Raw genomic sequence first — 24,465 nt, 5'->3', positions numbered from 1 at the left:
CTTTGGCTGCACCATGTGGCCGTTTATTTCCATCCATACAAAGATTACATGTGACAGGACTGATGAAAGTGGGAAATGAATATTATTATGTTACAGTTTTTAGTGTGTCATGGTACCACAGGGCCTCTGTGGTTCAGGTGTTCACAGTGTTAGCAGCTGCTAGGAGTGAGGAGAACAGAGAGTCTGGTCTTTGCTTCAGCACATCTGGATGGTCAAACTCAGCCACCTGTCGGACAAATCGCTGACTGTTAGTCTAGGATTAGAAGCACATGAACTTTAGCTTTATCTTTTTTTTAATCTCTCAAACCTTTCCGTTGTCCATGACCAGAATACGATCTGCATGCATCACAGTGTTGATACGATGGGCGATGGTGAGCATGGTGCAGTCCTGAAAGGCTTCTTTGATGGTGGTCTGGATCAAGGCGTCTGTCTCTGCATCGATGGATGCTGTTGCCTCATCCAAAAGAATGATCTGTTGGAGCAGGGGAAGGACCCAAACGCAGTCACAGATCGCTTCAAGATCAGAATATCAATACAGACTCAAATAATTAGTAAATATATAAATACATTCTGCCTGTAGAAAAATACAGAACGCGGTTCATTAAACAGGCTACAGAGAGGAAACACTGCTGCTCTGGCAGTTATGATAGCTGCGTGTCTTAATTATGCCTCTAGTCCAAGAGGGTTGTTGGAGTTTGATTTATCATAATAGCACCATCAACTATATCCATTTGTTTCAATATATCTAAATGTTTGAAACTCATTATGTGACATCTGCATATTGAGAACTAGTGTGAATATAGTGTGGTCTGAATAGGTCAACATACATAAAAAAACAACATAGGTTTGCCTTCGCACAGTGATCCTGTGCAGACACAAACTCCATCAGAAGTCTCTACAGCTGTTAAAGCCCACTGACAGCTGATCAGCTAATCAGGACGAAACCATGACATATATGTGGCAGTAGTAATCCAGTGGCTGTTCAGCGGCTGAAAAGTTGGGAAGTGTGTAAATAGCAAGAAAACAGAAGACAGAAATTCATGGACAAACCTTGGAGTTGCGTAGTAGTGCTCTAGCCATACATATGAGTTGTCTCTCTCCTACAGAGAAGTTCTCTCCATTCTCCAGCACTGTTGCCTGTAGTTTCCCCTCCAGTCTGGAGATCTAAGGAAACAAAACAATACTCATAGAACCACTTATACGTCTGCTACTACCACCTCTAAGAGTAACCTATACTGACGATGATCAAATAATGATATAAAAACCCCAAGTTTGTAAAATTGTCAAAGCTACCAACTGAAACATAAAATTGCTACTTACACTTTACTGCATTGGCAATAATAATCTAATGGTATTGTGTAAAACTCACAGGGTATATTTTTCTACTCTGTGTACTTTTACTTTGACACATACTTAAACTCAAGTAAGGTCTTTCTGTTTGCTGCTGCCTTTAATTGAACCACATTCAATTAATATATTAATCCATTTCCTGCATTTCTGCATTTTACTGCTGAATTTTATTTCTTACACTGTTTCTTGAATTGTTTTTAAATCGAAAGTTACGAATGTAACTACGGTTCTATGAATCCTGGATGACCGCCAGAGGCAGTGCTTCACACTGGATATCTTCCGTCTCGCGCATGCGCAGGTCGGATATTTATATTAACAAAGTCACGTGTGACCTCGGATGACCCCCGTCGTCTATAAGTTCCGGTGTCATCCTTAGCTCAGTCCTATGGAATCTTCTCGCGAGTTCACGGGATTCCGAGTGACCAAGAACTCTGGTGGTCATCCAGGATTCATAGAACCGTGGTTACATTCGTAACTTTCGTTCTATTTCATCCTTACTGACCGCCAGAGGCAGTGCTTCACACTGGATGACTTATACCAAAAGAGTCACGAGGAAGCACAGTAACTACCTCTTATAGCTCCGGCAGAGAAAATTGGCCAAAGAACCCTCCCCAGTGGGTGAGGGTTGGCAACGTTAACTCTGTAGTGTTTGGTGAATGTGCTCGGTGATGCCCATGAGGCCGCCGCACATATATCCCCCACAGGCACACCACTCAGGCTTGCCCTCGGTGTGGAGACACTCTTGTTAGTGACCCTTCACCCCGGACGGCCGAGCGCAGCCGCTCGCCTTGTATGTATAGGCAATGGCCTCCACTATCCAGTGGGACAGGTGCTGTTTTTTTAGTTTTTTTTTTAAAAGGAGCACAGCCCTTCTTAGGCTCACCATAACTGACTATGCAGGCGGTGGCTTCCACATAAGCTCTGATGGCCCACACTGGGCACAGCAGCCTTGACCTCTCCTCTCCCAATGGGGAGGGGGGGGGTCAACTTTGCCAGCTGGATAGGCCGGTTTATATGTGAACGTATCCACACCCTTGGGAGAAACACTGCATTAGGCCAGAAAGTGACACCCAAGCCATCTGAGTTCCACCTCAGACATGATTCTTCCACTGATAGGGCATGCAGCTCGCCCCCACATTGAGGTGAATTGACGGCAAGGAGAAAACAGTCTTGCCGATAGCCATCTCGGCTCCGCCTGTGCCAGGGGTTCAAAAGGAGACAAGCATAAGGTGTCCAGTACCAAGGGTAGGTCCCATGCCGGGGAGACCGGCCCTTATCCAGGAGGGACTGTAGAAACTCAGTACATCAGGCACGGGGCGCTGTACTGGGACCTTGTTCTGAGCTGCCCACCAGTCGGAGAACAGCTTCCACCCGTTTCTTGTACTGCAGGCAGGTAGACCGCGCACTGGCATTCAGAATAGTCAGTCAGACTGGTTCTATGCAGCCACTCAGCATCCGGTCGGGCCCTCCCGTGACCCATAGTTGAAGGCGGCAGGGATTGGAATGCCAAATCCGACCCTCTAGTTGAGACAGGAGATCCCTCCTGTCGGGGAAGAACTCTGCCAACCGTGGAACAAATAACTGTTATAGAAAACAATGTTAATCGATCTTACCGATTGCTGTCATCACGACTTAGCTGGCCCTTATCAGACTGGTGACGACCGATGATAGGGGCGTCCACCAGTCCGGGGCTCGATGTCCGAACGGCGAACACACCGTTCCCTCCGAAGAGGGACAGCTCGTCGCAGCCTTTGGAGGGTGAGAGAACCGCAACTCCGACCGGTGGTCACAAGGCTACAGCGACGAGCTCTAATATGTCTTGATCGTAGACACATCCTTGTGTATGCTACCATGGTAGCTAACCTGCGTCGCGAGAAGATGAAAAAGGACTGAGCTCAGGATGACACCGGAACTTATAGACGACGGGGGTCATCCGAGGTCACACGTGACTTTGTTGATATAAATATTCGACCTGCGCATGCGCGAGACGGAAGATATCCAGTGTGAAGCACTGCCTCTGGCGGTCAGTAAGGATGAAATAGAACTCCTTTTCTTTTGCCTTATGTTTTGATGCTTTTAATGTGTTTTAATGTGTTTTATGTGAAGCACTTTGAATTACCTTGTTGTTGAAATGTGCTATACAAATAAACTTGCCTTGCCTTGCCTTACATACAGTGACTTTACTTGTGAGTATTTTCAGTGTGGTATTGCTACTTTTACTAAAGTAAAGAATTGAATACTTCTTCCACCAATGCTATGGTTCATAATACATTGGAAAATAAGGGTTCAATAACATCAATACACCACTAAGACAGCTACTATCTGGTCAGATAACATTTCACTTCAAGATATGTGAAAAGAAATCGCTGCACGCTAGCTAAAAAGATTGAGTCTGGATAATTGATTAGACTCTCTAATGAAACTGTTAATGTACTGTGCTTCATATTGTCCAGCGAACATACCGAGTCCTTAATGTAGGTCTTCTCCAGCGCCGCCCAGATCTCCTCATCATTGAAGTTATTGAAGGGGTCTAAGTTGTACCTGGAGGAAAGGACATGCACTATCACAGTTGGCGAGCCAGAGACTAACCCACCACAGTGGGAGCAGTGTGTACCTGAGTGTAAACATAAAGCTCTATGGAGTTAGGGGTTAGCTTAGGTTACCTGACCGTTCCAATGAATAGCACAGGATCCTGGGGAATGATGGACAATTTGCTGCGCAGATCCTGCAGACCAATGGCTGTAATGTCCACGCCATCTATCAGGATGGTCCCTGATGCTGGCTCCACCAGCCTGAACAGAGCCACGCCTAGAGAGGACTTCCCTACAGAAACAAAGGACAGTAACCCTAATGGTTCACAGAGGCAGGTCCCCTTAGCACCCTACAGCCATGTCTCTACAAGTCAACACTCTCATCCAAGTAAGTTCTTTCATTTACACATTTAAATCCAAAAAGATGCTGTTAAACTGGGCGATCAACATTTGTATTGCAGAAGATATATTATGATCAATATAGACTATAGGCTTTGTGATTTATTGTAATGCATATACCGGTATGTTGCTTATTACGGTATATGATATGACGTATTGAAATAAGTAAAATTGTGTGCGTATTTAGGACTGTTCAAGATTCAACTCTGATAATTCGTGATAGTTACCTTCAATCAATCAAATCATTTTAATATGTCTGAGTCATCGTGACAGTTTCTGAATTGCCCATTTACACCAAACTCAACCTGCATGAAAAACAAAGTTATGAGTAAAAACTGCTGGAGTCAAGGTCTTACCAGAGCCTGTCCTTCCCACAATGCCCAGCTTCTCTCCAGCTCGGATGAAGAAATCGAGTCCGTTCAGGACAATAGGTGTATTTTCTCGGTACCTCATCTTATAGTCCTGGAAGGTGATGGTTCCGCTCTTCGGCCAATCCTCTGGGACTTGGGCCTCCTTTATTTGCCTGGGGGCCTCAGACGTACAACCCTGTACACAATAAACAACAACTACTTTGAGGGAGGGGAAAGGTAGTGTGTCAGAGAAAAATGTAACTATTAGCTTTAGAAACTGTTGTCCTTGAGTCGTTTAATGGACAGTAAAAGACCAGTAAAAAATGGTTGGATTGTTGGTAGTTGTCACGCAGCCTGTGTACATGTGTATCATTATTTTTCAGAGGCAGAGATGTTTAGAGTCTGACCGTGATGTATTCCTGCAGCCGCTCCACTGAGTTGAATCTAGCCTCGACCTCCGTCGCCTCCCTCACTGTATACTGAAGGATGCCTGTCAGCTGGACAACACATCAACATCTTTAAATAGACACCTTGCAGTTGCTTTCACTGTATCTTTACAAAAATAAACGAAAGGTTCATTCATTTTCTGTTCCAAACTCACCTGTATGGTGTAGGACAAGGCCAAGCCTTTCAAAGACGGACTGATGAAGTCATTACTGCTGAGCACAACGAACAGAGACACCAACAAGGTCATGGTTGAAGACATGGAGTCCAGGCAGAAGGAGAGCCAACGTGTTCCAGAGTGAAACAATAAATAGTGGTTGGAGTTGATGTCATTCAGTGACTTGAACCTGCAATGTGATAAAGAACATGCAGGTTTGTGAACATACATACTGTACCGCCTCACCCAAATGATCCGTAATGCAGCATTTAAAACGCAGACCAGGTTTAGAGACACTGACTGAAACATCACCTGCTACTTTTGCACTGCATCTAACGATAAAGCAAGGAAACTCTATGAGTGAGTGTCCTTTGCTTATCTCTAGAACTGTTGATTTGATCTACTTCAAACTTGGCAGTTGTATTGCTGGGGACCCAAGGGAATGCAGTGTGAAATGTGGTGCGATTTGATCAGTTGGTGGCACTACAACAAACTTTGCATTTTGGCCCGAAACGTCAGAGCTGTAAGTGACGAAATTCCCAACATTTTGTTTGTTGTTCTGTCAAAGATTTAATGATATTTTTTTCACTTCACTGAAAGCCAACAATTGTCACAGCTCTGCCCCTTCTCGCCTGTCTCTTTATTTCTCACCCACCTCACTCTACTATCAGCTCATTCAGTGTACCTGTCAGCCTCCCTCATTCACCTGCCTCTGTTCACTAATCAAGCACTCCCTCATCAGTACAACTACCCTCCCCTGCCTCTCAGTCACTCCTTGCCAGATCATTGCCATGTCTACCCTCCCGTTTGGCTCGTCCTTTTCCCGGTTTCCCTGTCTGCCTGCCCTGTCTCATCCTGCTGGAATTCCCCCCTCGTCTCGTCCGTGGATTCCCTGTTGTGTTCCTGGAAGTTTCCTGTTCTGATTTCATTATTCATTAAATACCTGCTTCACTCTACTTCTGGTCTTGTCTGCATTTGAGTCCTCCACCACACCCCGTGTCAACAATGACCTCTTAGGGTAACTTTAAATCAGGTTATAATGCATTATATTAGTTATTACAATACATTACTCTAACTCTAATGTATTAGAACTATGGGAATTATAATACACTGATTTTAAAAATGTGCGTCATGATCAATTTTCTGCCATTTTAAACTGTGTCCATATTGTCACCCCGACAACGCTGCAAACAGCAATATAAGGAGCCACACAGTTGAGTCATGTCGAGGAACGTTGCTATCTTACAGTTGTATGTGTCTGTCTCTTATGTTGTAGGCATGGATGGTGCTGAGGCCGTGCAGGGTAGAGGTGGTGAGAGAGATGCAGGGAGAACGACTGACGTTCTCCATCCTCTTCATCTGTCGGATACTCCTCTGGAAGATACTGCAGATGAATCACAACTGATATATTTAGTTTGCCTTTGAAGAACTCTTGTACTGAACCTGCTTTTAAGACGTGCAACAATTTAAATGATTGTGAATTGCTACGATCCTATTTTACAAAAGTACCCATACAAATAATTTTTTTCATGTTTAAACTGGTATCAACTCACAAGAGAATGAGGCCGAACAAAGCTCCCATGAAAACCACAGCTGCCAGCATCGGGGGGAAGACTGCCGAGATGGTGATGATGGTGAAGGTGACCAGCAGAGCAAAATCAAAGAAAGTGTCCATGTGGAGGGGAAGCACCGTGTCCACCTCCTCTTGATCTTTGGAGAAGCGGTTGAGAATGCGTCCTGTTGGCGTCGTGTCAAAGAAACTCATGGGACTGGAGAAAATCTGAGAAAGGAAAACAAAACAAAAGTCATCATAAACGTATATTTATAGGGAGTAGTTCATTTGAGGGTGATGAGGGGGGATGGCATTCCCTTTGTTCATAGAATGACCAAAATGCATCCCCCTTGTTAAGCTCCCATCCCTCCTCTCCATCCCCTAGTAGCAGAGTGAGGGCAGGGCCAGAGGGTTTGTTTAATTGTTGGAATGCTGTTAAGCATTCCAACAATTAAACAATTATCCTGTTTCTTTATTCCACTATTTCTTCCGTCCCCCTTTTTTTGAAACTCTTCTTCTCTATTTTTACAGGATCTGTTCTTCAACTCATCCTTCCTCTCAATTATTAATATCGGAGCAATAGGAGCTACGGTTATGGGAGTTTTGAGGATTTGTTTGAGAGGTGTTTCCCTGTGTTATCTCCATGAAAAAGCTCTCTCTCTCTCTCTGTCTCTCTCTCTCATACAGTCATTCAGGTCTTAGAGACTTTTAGAGGACCCCCCCCCCCCCACACACACCCCATTTCAAAATAAAAGCCCAAAAGAGTGAATTCTAACTGAAATGCTTGTGATGAAGCCAGGCATTTAATAACCTCTGTTTATGTGTGTCAAACATTATGATTATGTCTCCTCTCCCCCCTCCCCCCCACCCAGCCCCACCCTTTCAAAATAAAAGCCCCATGGATTAACTGTATTTAAACAATCTCAAAATTAGGCTTTTTTGTTAAAAAGATTAATGATCTTACTAATACTGCGACAACTACTACTGCTGCTGCTGCTAATATAGTATTACTACTACCACTATAACTTTTGCTGTTGCTACTATTACTACTACTGCTATTACTGCTACTGTTGGAGCTATTTATTTGATATTGTATTTTGTTATTTCATTTATAAGTAGTATTGTTTAATTATTGTAGATGTTTCATATGTTAAGATTATTTTTCTCTTTAATAGTAATTTGTTTAGTTCTATTATTTTTTGGGTAATTACTGTGGGCACCTGTTGCTATTTAAACGAGTAGAAAGGTAGGACCAGCATGCACCGGGGTGGGCGTATAGTTTTTACCAGCTGCACAGCAGCATTGCACTGCACAGGACAGGAGAGACAGCACGACAGGAGTTTTGTGAATTAGTTTGTTTGCTTGTTTTATTTGCTTTATTTAATAAATACACAAAAATGGAATCCTGCTTGGACATTTTACTCTCTTCTGGCTGCGTAAGGATACCGACCACGGTGCATCAGTGGCGTTTGATTATTATTTGTTTAAGTTTGATTTAGCCGACAAATGGCCACTACAGCTACCATCAATGTTATTAGTACCACTACTGCTATTAATACCACGACTACTATTACTTATACGACAACTGCCACTACTACTGCTATTCATGCTACTACAGCTATTAGTACGACTGCTACTAGTACTACTACTGCTACTTATTCTACTGCCATTACTATTCCTACTACTACTACTACTACTACTACTGTTATATTAAATACTACGACCAATACTACAGCTATTACTATGACTACTGATACTACGTCTTCTACTACTTCTTCTAATTACTAATACTTCTACTACTAATAATACTTCTACTACAACTACAAATATCACTACTGCTACTATTAGTACTTATTCTAATGCTACTAATACTTATACTAATAATACTTCTACTACAACTTCTACTACTACAAATATCACCACTGATGACATTTTTTAAGCCACAGAAACTATTAGAATATCAAAATGTTCAGCTCTTTCAGGAGAGGTGTGATATGACTTTTCATAGTTGGAATCTTTAAACTTTTAGAATTATTAAGCTTTTTGCAATTTTTAAAAAATTGGATATCTATTTTCAGCAATGTTTTAGCAATTCATTTCAAATTTCAGCATTCCAATGCATTTTCAGCAGGAAATGCATTTTCTAGTTGAATATGTTAGTCTAGTCTGTCTCACTAATTGATATCACTGAGGTTTTGGGGAAGTCAGGGAATAAATCCGTGGCTCCGACCATGGCTATGAAATATGTATCCATCGTGAAGATGTAGACGCATTTATAATTGTGACTTTTTCTCTTGGTCCCTCCCTTCTGTCTGTAATACCTTGTCCTTACATTATATTTTCAGTAAAATTCTTTTTTTTTTTAAACGATCGTATATTAAATTCAGTAAACATGGTTATGTTTGATGGTATATAGATGGCTGGGGGTCAGCCATCCAACAGTACCTTCTTGAACATGGTGTTGTGGAGGTTGGTGGCCGCATTCAAGGTCACCCAAGTGTAGGAGAAGCATTTGATGATGGCAAGTGTCACCATGACGACCACCATCACGCCATAAATCATTTGGTAGAAGCTCAGGTGAGGGTTTTGTGAGATGTCTCCTTGGTTTGAGGTTGTGTTATTGGATGACTTAAAAAAAACAGAAAATATATGATTTTAGTGGAAACCAGGTCCAGAGAGACAATTTATCAACGCAACATGTTTTTTTGAATATTTTTCATACTATTGTGAATACAATCGTCAACAATTGGTGCAGACTTGTGGAAATAACACATTGTATCACATATTTAGCACAGTTTACTACAGTTATACAGTTAAGTTCTATCTGTTCAATATAAGCACACCACCTCTATCACTGCCAATATAGACAAAACCAGTTTGGTTCAGCCGTAAACACAGACAGTGAAGTTATGTGAGGTAAAAGAATTTGCAGAGCACATGCAGCAATACCAACATCTGTGCACATCTGACCAACGATGAGAAAAAAGTGTGTGGCTGTTGGAAGGTTGGGTAAAACAGACACTCTTTGAAGAGAGCTATTCACAACCCTCAGACGTTCCATAAAACATGCCCATTGGAGCATGAAAAAGTCTTTCCAGCTGTGGGAAGTCACACACTTACTGAAAACACATTGAAATGAAACCAGGTGTGTGTGTGTGTGTGTGTATGTGTATATGTATGTGTATGTGTATGTATGTATGTATGTATGTATGTATGTATGTGAGGGAGAGAGAGATGGTTCTCACCCCATCACCCTGCCCCAGCCAGAAGCTGAGCCACCAGTTGCTGAAGGCTGTGGATCCAATCATCAGGACCAAGTTCAGGATGGTAAGGAAGCTTACTGTGTAGCCTGCAGCACAGTCACATCAAACATCATCCCATGTGTGAATTGTGTATCATTGCATATAATCACGACAATGCATTTGTGTGGGTTTGCTGTCAGTGTTCAAACCTCCAGCTGCCTTGCAGTATTGCTGGTAGACTCTCCAAGAGATGGCACCTTCTGTGGCGGACTCTTGACTGACCAGCTGATCATCGACAGGTGCTTAAGAGGAAGAAAAATGAAAACCATTGTAGAAAGGGGAGCAATAATTGTTGAAATGCGGGAATAACAGTGCACATATTCTTTCCTGGAAGGCATTCGTAATGTTGCGCTCGTTTGTTGTGAACAGAAAAAGTGAGAGGAAAAAGTGAAGAAACAATCTGGCGATGCCAGATTGTTTCTTCAGCTCAGTGGTAGCTACAGCCTCGCTGAGGTTTACCTCGTCTCACCAGTTAGTTTGCGTTGCGATTTGCAACTAACTTGTGTTTTTCTTGTGCTCCAAGATTCCTGTGCCACGTCGCCGCCCAGTTGCCGCCACTCACACCGCCTCACCTTCCTACCTGCATGCTCCACGAACAAACTAAATAAAACCTTGTATTTCACCTACCCTGTTGTCCCGGTGTCTGCGCATGGGTCCAGAACAACTGACCGTAACAGAACAATCTGGCCGCCATGGACCCAGCGGACCCAAACTTCCTCCGACAGACGCTAGCCTCACAGGGCAATCTGATCGACCTGCACGAGACACTTCTCCGGGAAGTAGTAGAGACTCTACGCACCCTTTCCCCCAGCGTGTCTCAACTCAGCGGCAAGATGGATCAAGTCACCTCTCTGCCTCCTCTGCCCCGGGCGCTTCCGCTGCTCCCACGGGGGATCCACCTGCGCCATCCACAGCCCCCCCGGCATCCGCCACTCTAGCTCCGCGTGCCCGTGAGCCGTACATCCCGACACCAGAACGTTACGCCGGAGACCTGGGAGCCTGTGGGCGGTTCCTCACATTGTCCTTTATTTTGTCGACCAAGGTCCCCTTGTTACCTCGATGGACAGCTGACTACCTTTTACCTCCTCCTTGTTATGTATTGACACGAATGGCACTTTAGTCCAAAGATAATTGTGCCAAAAGTAAAGCAGAATTGTATAGAATATCCCCCTTTGACTGCTTCTGCTCTCTAAATTGCTTTCAGGCAATAATGTGCCACACTCCCAGTGTGTCTTTGTACTAAACTCTATAATAATCTCCAGCCTTGTTTTCGTTAATTATTAAATGATGTATTGCGGCATCTAAAATCATCCCATTACTGTTTTAGATGCCAGATTGTTTCTTCAGCTCAGTGGTAGCTACAGCCTCGCTGAGGTTTACCTCGTCTCACCAGTTAGTTTGCGTTGCGATTTGCAACTAACTTGTGTTTTTCTTGTGCTCCAAGATTCCTGTGCCACGTCGCCGCCCAGTTGCCGCCACTCACACCGCCTCACCTTCCTACCTGCATGCTCCACGAACAAACTAAATAAAACCTTGTATTTCACCTACCCTGTTGTCCCGGTGTCTGCGCATGGGTCCAGAACAACTGACCGTAACAGAACAATCTGGCCGCCATGGACCCAGCGGACCCAAACTTCCTCCGACAGACGCTAGCCTCACAGGGCAATCTGATCGACCTGCACGAGACACTTCTCCGGGAAGTAGTAGAGACTCTACGCACCCTTTCCCCCAGCGTGTCTCAACTCAGCGGCAAGATGGATCAAGTCACCTCTCTGCCTCCTCTGCCCCGGGCGCTTCCGCTGCTCCCACGGGGGATCCACCTGCGCCATCCACAGCCCCCCCGGCATCCGCCACTCTAGCTCCGCGTGCCCGTGAGCCGTACATCCCGACACCAGAACGTTACGCCGGAGACCTGGGAGCCTGTGGGCGGTTCCTCACATTGTCCTTTATTTTGTCGACCAAGGTCCCCTTGTTACCTCGATGGACAGCTGACTACCTTTTACCTCCTCCTTGTTATGTATTGACACGAATGGCACTTTAGTCCAAAGATAATTGTGCCAAAAGTAAAGCAGAATTGTATAGAATATCCCCCTTTGACTGCTTCTGCTCTCTAAATTGCTTTCAGGCAATAATGTGCCACACTCCCAGTGTGTCTTTGTACTAAACTCTATAATAATCTCCAGCCTTGTTTTCGTTAATTATTAAATGATGTATTGCGGCATCTAAAATCATCCCATTACTGTTTTAGATGCCAGATTGTTTCTTCAGCTCAGTGGTAGCTACAGCCTCGCTGAGGTTTACCTCGTCTCACCAGTTAGTTTGCGTTGCGATTTGCAACTAACTTGTGTTTTTCTTGTGCTCCAAGATTCCTGTGCCACGTCGCCGCCCAGTTGCCGCCACTCACACCGCCTCACCTTCCTACCTGCATGCTCCACGAACAAACTAAATAAAACCTTGTATTTCACCTACCCTGTTGTCCCGGTGTCTGCGCATGGGTCCAGAACAACTGACCGTAACAGAACAATCTGGCCGCCATGGACCCAGCGGACCCAAACTTCCTCCGACAGACGCTAGCCTCACAGGGCAATCTGATCGACCTGCACGAGACACTTCTCCGGGAAGTAGTAGAGACTCTACGCACCCTTTCCCCCAGCGTGTCTCAACTCAGCGGCAAGATGGATCAAGTCACCTCTCTGCCTCCTCTGCCCCGGGCGCTTCCGCTGCTCCCACGGGGGATCCACCTGCGCCATCCACAGCCCCCCCGGCATCCGCCACTCTAGCTCCGCGTGCCCGTGAGCCGTACATCCCGACACCAGAACGTTACGCCGGAGACCTGGGAGCCTGTGGGCGGTTCCTCACATTGTCCTTTATTTTGTCGACCAAGGTCCCCTTGTTACCTCGATGGACAGCTGACTACCTTTTACCTCCTCCTTGTTATGTATTGACACGAATGGCACTTTAGTCCAAAGATAATTGTGCCAAAAGTAAAGCAGAATTGTATAGAATATCCCCCTTTGACTGCTTCTGCTCTCTAAATTGCTTTCAGGCAATAATGTGCCACACTCCCAGTGTGTCTTTGTACTAAACTCTATAATAATCTCCAGCCTTGTTTTCGTTAATTATTAAATGATGTATTGCGGCATCTAAAATCATCCCATTACTGTTTTAGATGCCAGATTGTTTCTTCAGCTCAGTGGTAGCTACAGCCTCGCTGAGGTTTACCTCGTCTCACCAGTTAGTTTGCGTTGCGATTTGCAACTAACTTGTGTTTTTCTTGTGCTCCAAGATTCCTGTGCCACGTCGCCGCCCAGTTGCCGCCACTCACACCGCCTCACCTTCCTACCTGCATGCTCCACGAACAAACTAAATAAAACCTTGTATTTCACCTACCCTGTTGTCCCGGTGTCTGCGCATGGGTCCAGAACAACTGACCGTAACAGAACAATCTGGCCGCCATGGACCCAGCGGACCCAAACTTCCTCCGACAGACGCTAGCCTCACAGGGCAATCTGATCGACCTGCACGAGACACTTCTCCGGGAAGTAGTAGAGACTCTACGCACCCTTTCCCCCAGCGTGTCTCAACTCAGCGGCAAGATGGATCAAGTCACCTCTCTGCCTCCTCTGCCCCGGGCGCTTCCGCTGCTCCCACGGGGGATCCACCTGCGCCATCCACAGCCCCCCCGGCATCCGCCACTCTAGCTCCGCGTGCCCGTGAGCCGTACATCCCGACACCAGAACGTTACGCCGGAGACCTGGGAGCCTGTGGGCGGTTCCTCACATTGTCCTTTATTTTGTCGACCAAGGTCCCCTTGTTACCTCGATGGACAGCTGACTACCTTTTACCTCCTCCTTGTTATGTATTGACACGAATGGCACTTTAGTCCAAAGATAATTGTGCCAAAAGTAAAGCAGAATTGTATAGAATATCCCCCTTTGACTGCTTCTGCTCTCTAAATTGCTTTCAGGCAATAATGTGCCACACTCCCAGTGTGTCTTTGTACTAAACTCTATAATAATCTCCAGCCTTGTTTTCGTTAATTATTAAATGATGTATTGCGGCATCTAAAATCATCCCATTACTGTTTTAGATGATTACACAAACAGTCATGTTTTCTTGATTCCATACCTGGGTTCACTAACCCACTGTCGGTGCTTTCTCTTAGCTCAATGTCCCTCAGCTGGGCAGCGTCTTGGGGAGACACTTCCTCATTCGGAGTCTGAATGACAAAGCAAAAACGCAGTGATACTGCGGAGTGTGGACAAGTTGACGACAACTCACTTTCACCCTGAAGTAAATGATGAATCGTTAACTTGTGGCCTAGTACAAGACATGTTTCTGCCTCCTATAAACCTCTGACACATTTGGTTTACAGCTTACGTGCGTCGGTTTATTGTTTTTAAGCTAAAAACCAATGAAGAACCGGTGAAAGGTGTAAGAAATTTGAGCATAGAACTGTGTTTAGTAGCTATAATAAAAGTGTTCAATGATTCATATTTAAGAATTCATAATTAATCATAAGGGTGTTGGAAATGCATAATTAAGATAAGCATAAAGTGTTTTAGGATTAGTAGCTAGAAGTAGAATTTGAGACATGAAGCTTTTGCCAAAGTTGCAGAAGTTTAACGTTTATACTGAAGGATTATCATAGAAGGGATTAAACCGTAACCGACGGTCATTGAATGTGTTAGTAAACTCAGGGACAGAAAGGCAGACAGGTGAATACACTCCTGGAAGTTAGCCAATAGGAATTGGGATAAACGGAAGAGGAGGCGTTTCGAACGGATGTGGGTGGTTTAATTTCAAGTCTTTTTCTCTCTCACGTGATGGCTCTCAGAGGACGGACGGGGTTTATACCTGAGGAGCTGAGTTGAGTTTTTTGCAAACGGGGTTTTATTGATTTAATATTTCATGAAATAGTGTACTTCACTGTAAATACTGTACTTGCATCAGTGGATTAAATTCCTTTTAATTGTAAACCAGTTTTGGTAGATTTATTGTTGCAGCGTGTCGACTGCTCAAAGCAGCCGGACACGTGCTCTGGCCTCCTCGCTGTGGAACAGACTCAAACTTCCACAAAGGTTTTGCAGCTATTAAAACATGGAGATAAGACACAAAGGTTATCGTACATTAGAGTATTTTACTGTAGATTTCTTTTTTACCTCGGGCTCTTCCAAGTGGTAGTTGCTGATGAGCTGAGCAAAGCGTGCATTGGCTTTCATTAGGTCCTGGTGGTTTCCAGCCTCCTGCACCTCGCCATCATCCAAAAGTATAATGTCATCACAGAACTCCAGATACTGACAGACACAAGTGAGGACAACCATGTCAACAAACTATCTCAGCTCTGTGGCCGGAGTTCTACCTAACGTAGTCTAAACAGCACGTCTTTACATATATGACACTTGGCAGAGGCTCTTATCTTGTGGTTATGGTGACGCTCACAATTCACGATAAAAAAACCTAATGGCTGCAATCAGAAGCCACCTACTGGTGTTTGATTTACTTACTTAAATTGTTACTTGTTACTTTGGGGTTTACACAATAGGATGGATCTTCAAATCATTTTTTATGTGTTTTAAACAAGTATGTAAATTTAATTGAGAAATGTAATTCTTAATTTTAAGCTATTTAGGATTCACTATCTGCTAAAGAACAATGCTGTGTCTACCTGGAGCTGGTGTGTAATCAGTATGATGGATTTTCCATGGAGCTCTTTCTTAATGCATTCCTCAAAGATGTGTTTCCCCACATGGGCATCGACAGCAGATAGTGGATCGTCAAGGAGGAAGATGTCCTTATTGGAGTAGACCGCTCTGGCCAGACTGATCCTCTGCTTCTGCCCCCCTGACATATTCAGCCCTCGCTCTCCGATCTGCCAACAAAACAGCAGGAAGCTGATAAGATCACTGACAACACGTCACGATATGGTACATTACAAAATCTGCTTTTCCCTTTTACTAACTTACAACAATATAGAAGAAATAAAACGAATAACAGCTTAAGAATAAGTAAGAAACATCCGTCAGACTTGGAACAAATTGTGTCGCAAATTTGGATATGCTAAACTCAAACCTAAATAAATAGGTCTAGTATTCAACTTGTAATTATTTAGTTCTGACTCAGACCTGAACATACCATTAATTTGCGTCATGTAATACATTTTTGTAAAATGACTGTACTTTGCACACTAGATGAATTTTCGGTGAACATCTAGTTTTAGTGTCAGTTTCATGAATGAATTGCTATCGGAGACAGTCAAAAAACACATAATTGGCAGAGTTTGAGGTATATTTTTTTGATATTTAAATGCTGTACAAAGCAATTCGAAATAAAATGATGTTACTAACAAAAATACAAGATTAAAATGGGCTTTAAAACAGTTCAAAGAAAGAAAAGCGAACTGGATTATTGATTGTACCAACTAATGTTTACCTTATTCCATCTTTTGTTAATGCTAATGTCCGCAAGGGGTTTCCTACCCCTCATCAGAGAGTGTTAAAAGTTCCACTCAGCTTGTAAGAAATCATTCAAAAGCAAAACAAACATTCAGCTCGGGGAGTTTTGAGTACAGCAGAAGGCCCTCACCTCAGTTTGATCACCATATGGGAGGATATCCAGGTCAGCTCTGAGACTGCAGACATCCACAACTCTGTTGTATCTGTGGAGGAAGACAATGAGTTACCTTAATGTCAAGAGACAGCGACGTATAGTGTATTCAACTGAGCCATTTTAAAGATAAGATTTGAATATTTTGGAAAGATATGTTTTTAAATACGTCAGTCGGGTCTGCTGCATGTTGACTTTCACTCCAGTATGTACTTCATACAAGATTATGATTACAGCACAACTATGGGCCTAACCACCGTCATGAATGCCAGCTGAATGATGTGACATATTCATATTCAAAAGCTCTGTGGTTACTTATAATGTTTGTGGGTTAACTGATTATATACTTGGACTGGTCAAGAGGTTCCCCCATCAGGATGTTTTCTTGAACAGTCCCATGAAATATCCAGGCCTGCTGGGAAACGTAGGCAAACGTCCCATCAGCGGTGAGGGAGCCCTGCTGAAGGTGCATCTAAAATATAAAAGTGAGCAGACCACCATGAGGAAACCTGTTCGTTACATGGCATCAGTTAGATCTGGTTTATCAAAATGTAAATAAGGAGCATAATTTTTACATAACTGTGTGACAGAGTGGTCATAAAATAGTGAAAATCAACAGCATTGAAATATCAAACATTATGTCAGGAACTTGCAGGGATTGTAAAAGAGAATAAAGAACAAAAAAGACAAAAGGAGGAGCCAACCTGTTCCAAAATGCTGGAAATCAGTGACGTCTTTCCACTCCCCACGTTTCCACAGATTCCAAGCAGGTTTCCCTTCAGAAGATAACACAGAGAGAGTTTGGGTTTAACCTTTAACCCTCTCTAGATCACCTTATTTATTCTCACCAGTCGTAGAACACACCTTAGGCAGTGTGAAGGAGATGTTTCTCAGGGTTGGCAAGGTTTCAGACTTCCCATTCTGGCACGTGTCCTCCACTTTGTGTCCCTTCTCCACATTAACTGAGATGATGGGTGGAGAGTCTGGCTGGTTGGCTGGTTTGTTCCAGGAAAGTGTCGCATTTTTCATCACGACGGCTGAATCACTGTCTTTTCTCTGGATCAGGTAGGGCTCTGGATTCTGGATCACCAATATTTTCTGAAATAGCCGAAAATTGCTTTGATAAGCTTCTTATTTTTTAACCGTAAAGATGAGATTTTAAGTGTGAACTTGTTCCACAACAGCAACAAACACAATGAAAGCTGACAATGAAGTTGTAGCAAAGAAGATAGCTCCAATAACAATGACAATGGAAAAACAATGTGGTAACAATACAAATTTTCATATTTTAGAGATTAAAGGCATTAAAGGCAAGTGTGAGGCTAAGAGAATGACAACAGAAGCAATAAAGCCAAATTTGCACTGCAGGTTGGCGTACATGTTAAAACTCCATACAAGCTATTATTTATGTTTGAAATTAATAAAGATAAAATAAGAACCATATCGTTAGTCTGCAGATTATGAGCTCATCATTATTTATTATCACTAGAAGGCACAACCTTGCAGTTGGTATGGCTGGATGACATCACAACAAGATGACTTTATGTAAGATCAGAGTAATAATGAATGCCGTTGCCAGCTGAGCAGCACAAAAAGAGAGGAGTTTACCCTCAGTCGTTTTAGTGAAACAGCAGCCTCAGCCAGGGCCTTTGCAGACGGGGCCATAATAGACAAGCAGAACCTCAAGCAGTTGAAGATGGCGATGGTGGTGAAGGCCTGTTCATAAAGAAGAAGTACGCTCACACTATACAACACTGACTCTTTTTTATCAGTACACCTCAACCATGTAAATCACACAGTGGGCATGATGGCAAGGGTTGTTGTACTGCATGTGCTGCAGTACTCACATCAGTTGTGTTGAGCTTCAAGCTCAACGAAGTGTGTACAATGAAGGTGAGAATGGTGGCCAGGGTGGGGATGATGCTGGTGATGCTGGTATTGGCGTTCTGGACGTAACAGACCTTCTGCAGTTCTTTCTTCTCATTTTTCCGGAAGCCTAAGAGAGACAGCGTCACATGTTTAGGGAACAGTTTCAGTTTTAACTTTACTTCTACTTCTGTTTCTGACACCAAAAGAGCATGGACTGGTGGAGGCAAGAGAACATGGGAGCTCAACCCTAGATTTTAGTTTTGCATATATAAGCAGCTCGTTCTATATGAGTTGAAGGTGGAGAGTACCGGTATGTGGCAGCCTTATTTCAGCCTGTAGTGCCTCTGGCAGCATGGCTATGTGAATTGTTATCAAAAACTAAAACAAAACAAGATCCAGATTGCTGTAAAAGGTGCACATAATTTCCCTTGAACTTTGACGTTTTGCTCCATGGAAAGTAGCACATGCGACTTTCAAGATTGGGTTTGTGTTCATACAAAGGGACTGTATAAATGATAACCATTAAATTAGTTCTTCAAGGAATGTCTGTTTAGCTAGTTTCCTGTTTTATTTAGAATGTCCCTGCCTCCTGTGTCTTGAGTTCACTTCACTACCTGCATTTGTATGTGTTCCCGCCTGTGTGATTGTCTGCCCCGCCCCTGATTGAATCCTCCTGTGTCTCATCATCTGCACCTCCACAGTGTCTCAGTGTCAGTTCGTCTGTTGTGCTACCTGCTCTGCTCCTTGTTTTGATCTACAATGATTCCTGGGATGATCCCTGCTCTTCTCTGCTGTGTTCCCTGTAAAGTAGTTTTGTTTTCTTAGACTTTTTGTGACACATTGTTTGACTCCCCAGCTCTGCAAGTTTAGTTTTGAACATTTTCTTAACAATTAAAGTCACCGTTATTCATCCCTTTGTTCACCGTGTCTCTCTGTCTTTGGGTCAATCCCCTGCTACCATTTTTGCCTTAAACCCTGACAAGAAAGGTTAAAAACATGTTTGACTGGACAACAAAGTCTGTCTAACTTCATACCTGTGATCGTCTTTTCAAAGGAATCTTCCCAGGCGTACATCTTGATGAGCTTGATGCTGTTGAGAATCTCATTCATTGTGCGAACACGGCTGTCTGTTATCAATATGGTTTTCCATTTGAATTTGTTGATGAGATTAGCCAGGCCAAGCTGAAAGCAGAAAAAACAATATTAATCTTTATGTTGTGGGAGAAAAATGTATTTGTGTCTTGAAATATATTTGTGTAAATTCAATCATATCCATAATTTAAAATGTATCCATGTATATTCACAGAGACTTAGGGTATAAAGTAATGTACAATGCTATTGTGAAGTTAGTTGGCTCCGGACTGCTCGATTTACTTGTATACTTTGTGATGCAAATACATCTGCGTGAACTGAAGAAAATTCAATCTCTCTTGTGTTCTGTGGGTGTTCGTTGCTGAGTTCCTAATAGTGAGATCCTGTGGTGTCTCACCACAAGTCAGATAGATAACAGTTACTGAGTTAGGTGTTGAGTTTTAACATAAGTCAAAGAAGCTGAGCATCATCATCGACGACGAAATAAAACCCACAACAGTGTCAATTGAAAACAAGCCGCAAAGAGGAAAATAAAGATATGTTAGTGTGGTGCACGTTGATGGCTGAATTAGTTGGAATGAATTAATTGGAAAGCTTTAATTATTTGCCAACAACTAGATAATTAAAATGCATTTCTGTTTATAACCTTTGATTATTGCAGTACCTCTTTTTAGCTCTGATTGTGATGTGGCTCAATTAAATCTGAATCCATTTATTTTACACTGCTCATGAAAATATGTCTCATATCTGTTTGTGCGATTTCCAACATACAGACCTGTACTGGGATGAAGATGAGGTAGATGCAGACTCCAGTCAGTGCGGTGTAGCCCAGAATGTAGCAGGCATAGACAATACACACAATAAAGAGCACTGGGGTGGCCAGCACGATGCTCCCAAACAATACTGCTTCAAATAATTTGTGGCCATCGTTGGTCAAAACACCAATCATCTGGATGGGAGAGGAGGAGAGAGACTGGAATCTACATTTGCCAAGATTGCTTTGCCAAGGCAAGTTGCTTGAACTAATGGTGAGAACAAGTGAATTCCACAGGATGTTTATGACAAAGAAGTGTGGCCTTGTAAAACAGGATCAAAAACAAAGTTGTGCAGGAAACAAGAACAAATATAGCCACAAGAGGCCATTCCAGGGGACTGGGTATTTGGCTTCACAAAGTTGAGCTAAGTCAATTCAACTGGTTTAATCTTGTTTAAGAAAGACAAAGTGAAACCAATCACACACTTGTTTCATCATGACCATGTATGCAGCCTTTCAGAATTTCACACTAAAAGCCCCTCCAGCCATATTTGGTTTTTACACACAGCCATGTTTCAACAGCTTAATCACAAATATCCAGCAAGTTTGGTGATGTTTGGACAAGCTGTCATTGATTTATGGCCACATTTGCTCCATGCACATGTTAAGAATTAGTCCGACCCCTATTAAGTTATTTTGAAATAGTTTCACACACGTGGCTTAACATTGTCATGAAACACATCCTAGGAGTTTTGTATTGATTGGATGAAAAGTTTCTGATTTATAGTCCAATTTGGTCTGTGTCGCGCTCATCTATTATATTGGAAGCGTTAACTAGTGGTCAATTCGACTGAAACTTTCAGGGTATGTTTCAGCTACTCTTGTAGATACACCCTGCAAGATGATTGGTCAAACAATTGTTGAGTTAGGTATATTAATGTGCTGAGGCAGGACCCCTGGAAGTTCATTGGTCAATATCTTGAAAACTTTATAATATATCAACAAGGTTTTGATAATTTTGTTTAACTTGGTCCAATAAGTATCCACAGAAAATTTGGTAGCAATCAGATCTACATTTAAGGAGGAGATGATAAAAATGTATGTTTCAAAAATTCCAAATGAAGAAAAATGTAGTGGGCGAACTTTCAAATGTGTCAAATTTCAAGTCAATCTGACTGGGTGGTGAAAGGTTGTGGCCTTCCCAAAATGTTTTTTTTTGTGTGTGGGTACATTCTAGTGCCATCCTTTGGCCGATTGAAGTCAGATTTCTTGCAAGCACATGCACATCATGTCCAGTTATTGGGCCAAGTTTCTATTTCTTGCTATTTCGAGCTCACACGGAATCCCTTTGGAGCTAGAACCCTAAAAATGCAATAATAACTGACAAAAAGAAATGTATGTATAAATATATATATTCAAGAAGGGCATTATGCAGTTGTCACCTGTAACTCTAACTAGATGTGCACTTGATGTATGTCCACATTAAAAATAACCACACCATAAACATTTTATTCCTGCCTTCACTTCAGCTGCTGAGGAAGACTGCTACCGTTCTTTGACCTGGACTGACCCCAGTTTACATGTTAAACTCCACAAATCTAAAACATCATATTATGTTATATTGAAAATATATTTTCTTTCCACTACTTTCTACAGTTCACCAAGAGTAAGAAGATCTCTCAAACGATGGGCAAAGAGATTTTGGTGTATGAGATCTCTTTCCTAGAGAAATGCAGGAACCCTACCTCTCCCATTGAAATGCCGCTGTGAACCCTCAGAGAGATGACTTTCTGAAAGGCCACTGAAGAGAAGGCTCCCTTCAGTCTGACTGCAGTGCGCACGTTCAACGCCCACAACAAGGATATCAGGAAGGCTTTGGAGAACTCAGTGGCGAACAAAGCGAAGGACAGACCAACACCGTAGGATACTGTGGACTTCTCTGGGTCCTCATTATATTTCAGGATCTCATAGACCAGAACAGCCTGAGAGGACAGAGAAGTTTGTAACACACAAAAGAGCAGTAAATATTAAACAACCTTTACATTTGTGTCATAAAACCTTTGTGATGTCACCCATAAAGCCTTAAGTTGCATTTCTTGACCATTTTACTGCAAAATGAGAACTTTTACTTTTCAGACTTTAAGTAAATGTAGCTGATATCTGTATATTTTAACTAAGTAAAGTTTTGAATGCAGTTCTTTTACTTGTAGTGGAGTATTTTACAGTGTTGTACTTGCACTTTTACTTAAAAAAAGATCTGAATTCTTCAAGCACATTTACAGTGAATGTGATATTAGGAAAAACATCAGAAAAGACTCCTGGATCTGGTATCCAATAGAGGAAGCACTGGTACTGGTATAGATATTCAGCTTCAAATGTAATTACCGGGCCCAGAAACGCTGCCACCATGGTAAGGACACCAACAGCGACTGAGAGAATCAGCCTGGTTCTTTGAAAGCGAAGGATTACACGGACCAGAGAGGCCTTCTCCAGGCCCACCTTTGCCACCTCTTCCTCCCAAAGTCTGTGGAGTCTGTGCACAACACACCATATTAGCCTTATTCAATTATTACTCAAGTAAAACATTGACACACACACATGACCTCATAATTAATAAATTTCCCAGCATTTTCATGAGTCATTTTCCAGATAAGAATTTCAGCAGCTAGACTTGTCATGTCTATATATATCTATAAATCTATAAATATACTGTCCTGTATTTCATTGCATGAAATGATAATAGAGAAATGTGAGTGCGCCCACGAATCAACAAGAGTGTCAAACCTTTCTCCGCTGGTGTCGGCTACATCCAAAGGAGACAGTTTGAGAGAGCTCATGTCCAGCTTATTCTTGAACAAGGCCCACATCATGGGGATCATCCATACAAAGGTTGCAAAGGACAGGAAACCTGCATTGTCCAGAGGGTGAGACCTAGACATGGAAACATCACCCAATATGCAATGGGGGCCAGTACAGTATCTGTCTGCTGACATGTCACCGTACATTTATTTATCAAATGGAATATAACAGCATCAAAACAAGACAAATGACAACTGACTGAGATGAGGACCAGCGGAAGGGTTTGAGGGTCTGAAGGCTCTGGCTGTATCTTCCAAACAGGGTAGGGTAGGATTTTTCTCTCTTGTCCAAATCAGTATGTTCTGAACTGGAGGCCAGAAATCCAGTTCTCTGTTGGAAAACATCTTCCTGCTGAAGAGTCATAAACACAAAGAGACAGAGTGAAAGAATCAGACAGAAAGACAGAAAGACAGAAAGACAGAGTGGGACAGAGTAAGAGATGGTGAGGAAAAGGAGAGACAGAGACACAGAGAGAGAAACAGAGACACAGAGAAAGAGACAGAGAGAGAGACAGACAGAAAGAGACACATAGAGAGAGACACAGAGAGAGAGCGAGAGACTTTTGTCAATATTCAAAATAAAAGACTAAAGAGAGCCTCAAAAAGTGGATCAAACAAGTTTGCATTGAAAACACAGGATGCAGGAGAAACAATAGAAGAGGAAAAGATCTCAGGCAGTGAAAGCCACATGTGAAGAGGCCGGAAGTGTACTGGTGGAAGCTGTTGTTTGTTCTAAACTTACAAAAGAGACTCCTCGACTGTCGTTCTTCTCCAGAGAAAGGTCTTTCTTCATTTTGTCCTGTACCGAGGGAAAAAAACATGCAGCGTCACTATTTCACTCGCCAACAAGAGATTTTAAGTGTGAATATTGCTTTAAGCCTACTAACCAAATACTTTTAACAGCATCAACAGGGAGGGTGTAACCATTTCTCATTCTGCTGTGTGACGATATTACGGCTGTTGTGTGTTTGAAGCTTACTCATTTCAACACAATCATCAGCAGTCATAAGAAATGCTGTCATTCAGGATGCTTTATGTATTATGTTGTGGAAGATTTCTATGTTAATCGGAAGAGAGTTTTTGTTCACAAATCAATAATTGAGTCTTCAGAAGATTCAATGTTGTGTTTTTCCATTTATTCTCTTGCAAGTAGACTGTGTGAATGCTTCAAAATTTGTAACACACAAGCCCCTTTATTTAT

At 42.7% G+C, this 24,465-nt stretch overlaps 1 protein-coding gene across 1 annotated transcript; it reads right to left on the bottom strand.

The window, feature by feature from the left end:
- Window positions 1–133: 133 nt before the first annotated feature.
- LOC306793772 (ATP-binding cassette sub-family C member 12-like) lies at window positions 134–24,057 on the bottom strand (the record flags this gene model as incomplete). Its single annotated transcript, XM_079291536.1, has 29 exons — window positions 134–226; window positions 308–472; window positions 1,051–1,164; window positions 3,813–3,891; window positions 4,014–4,173; window positions 4,637–4,826; window positions 5,038–5,127; window positions 5,232–5,421; window positions 6,478–6,615; window positions 6,785–7,011; window positions 9,229–9,411; window positions 10,029–10,132; window positions 10,235–10,327; window positions 14,214–14,304; window positions 15,248–15,382; window positions 15,754–15,957; window positions 16,671–16,743; window positions 17,039–17,163; window positions 17,396–17,467; window positions 17,556–17,789; window positions 18,300–18,407; window positions 18,539–18,687; window positions 19,595–19,742; window positions 20,428–20,601; window positions 22,152–22,388; window positions 22,792–22,939; window positions 23,191–23,337; window positions 23,465–23,616; window positions 24,007–24,057. 29 exons carry the CDS (start codon window positions 24,055–24,057, stop codon window positions 134–136), a joined length of 4,074 nt encoding a protein of 1,357 aa, XP_079147662.1.
- Window positions 24,058–24,465: the final 408 nt, after the last annotated feature.

The sequence above is a fragment of the Melanostigma gelatinosum genome (genome assembly GCF_949748355.1).
Source record: "Melanostigma gelatinosum genome assembly, chromosome: 2".
Classification (NCBI taxonomy): domain Eukaryota; kingdom Metazoa; phylum Chordata; class Actinopteri; order Perciformes; family Zoarcidae; genus Melanostigma; species Melanostigma gelatinosum.
The sequence above is the reverse complement of the archived record's forward strand: the minus strand, read 5'-3'. Positions and strand labels throughout refer to the sequence as shown.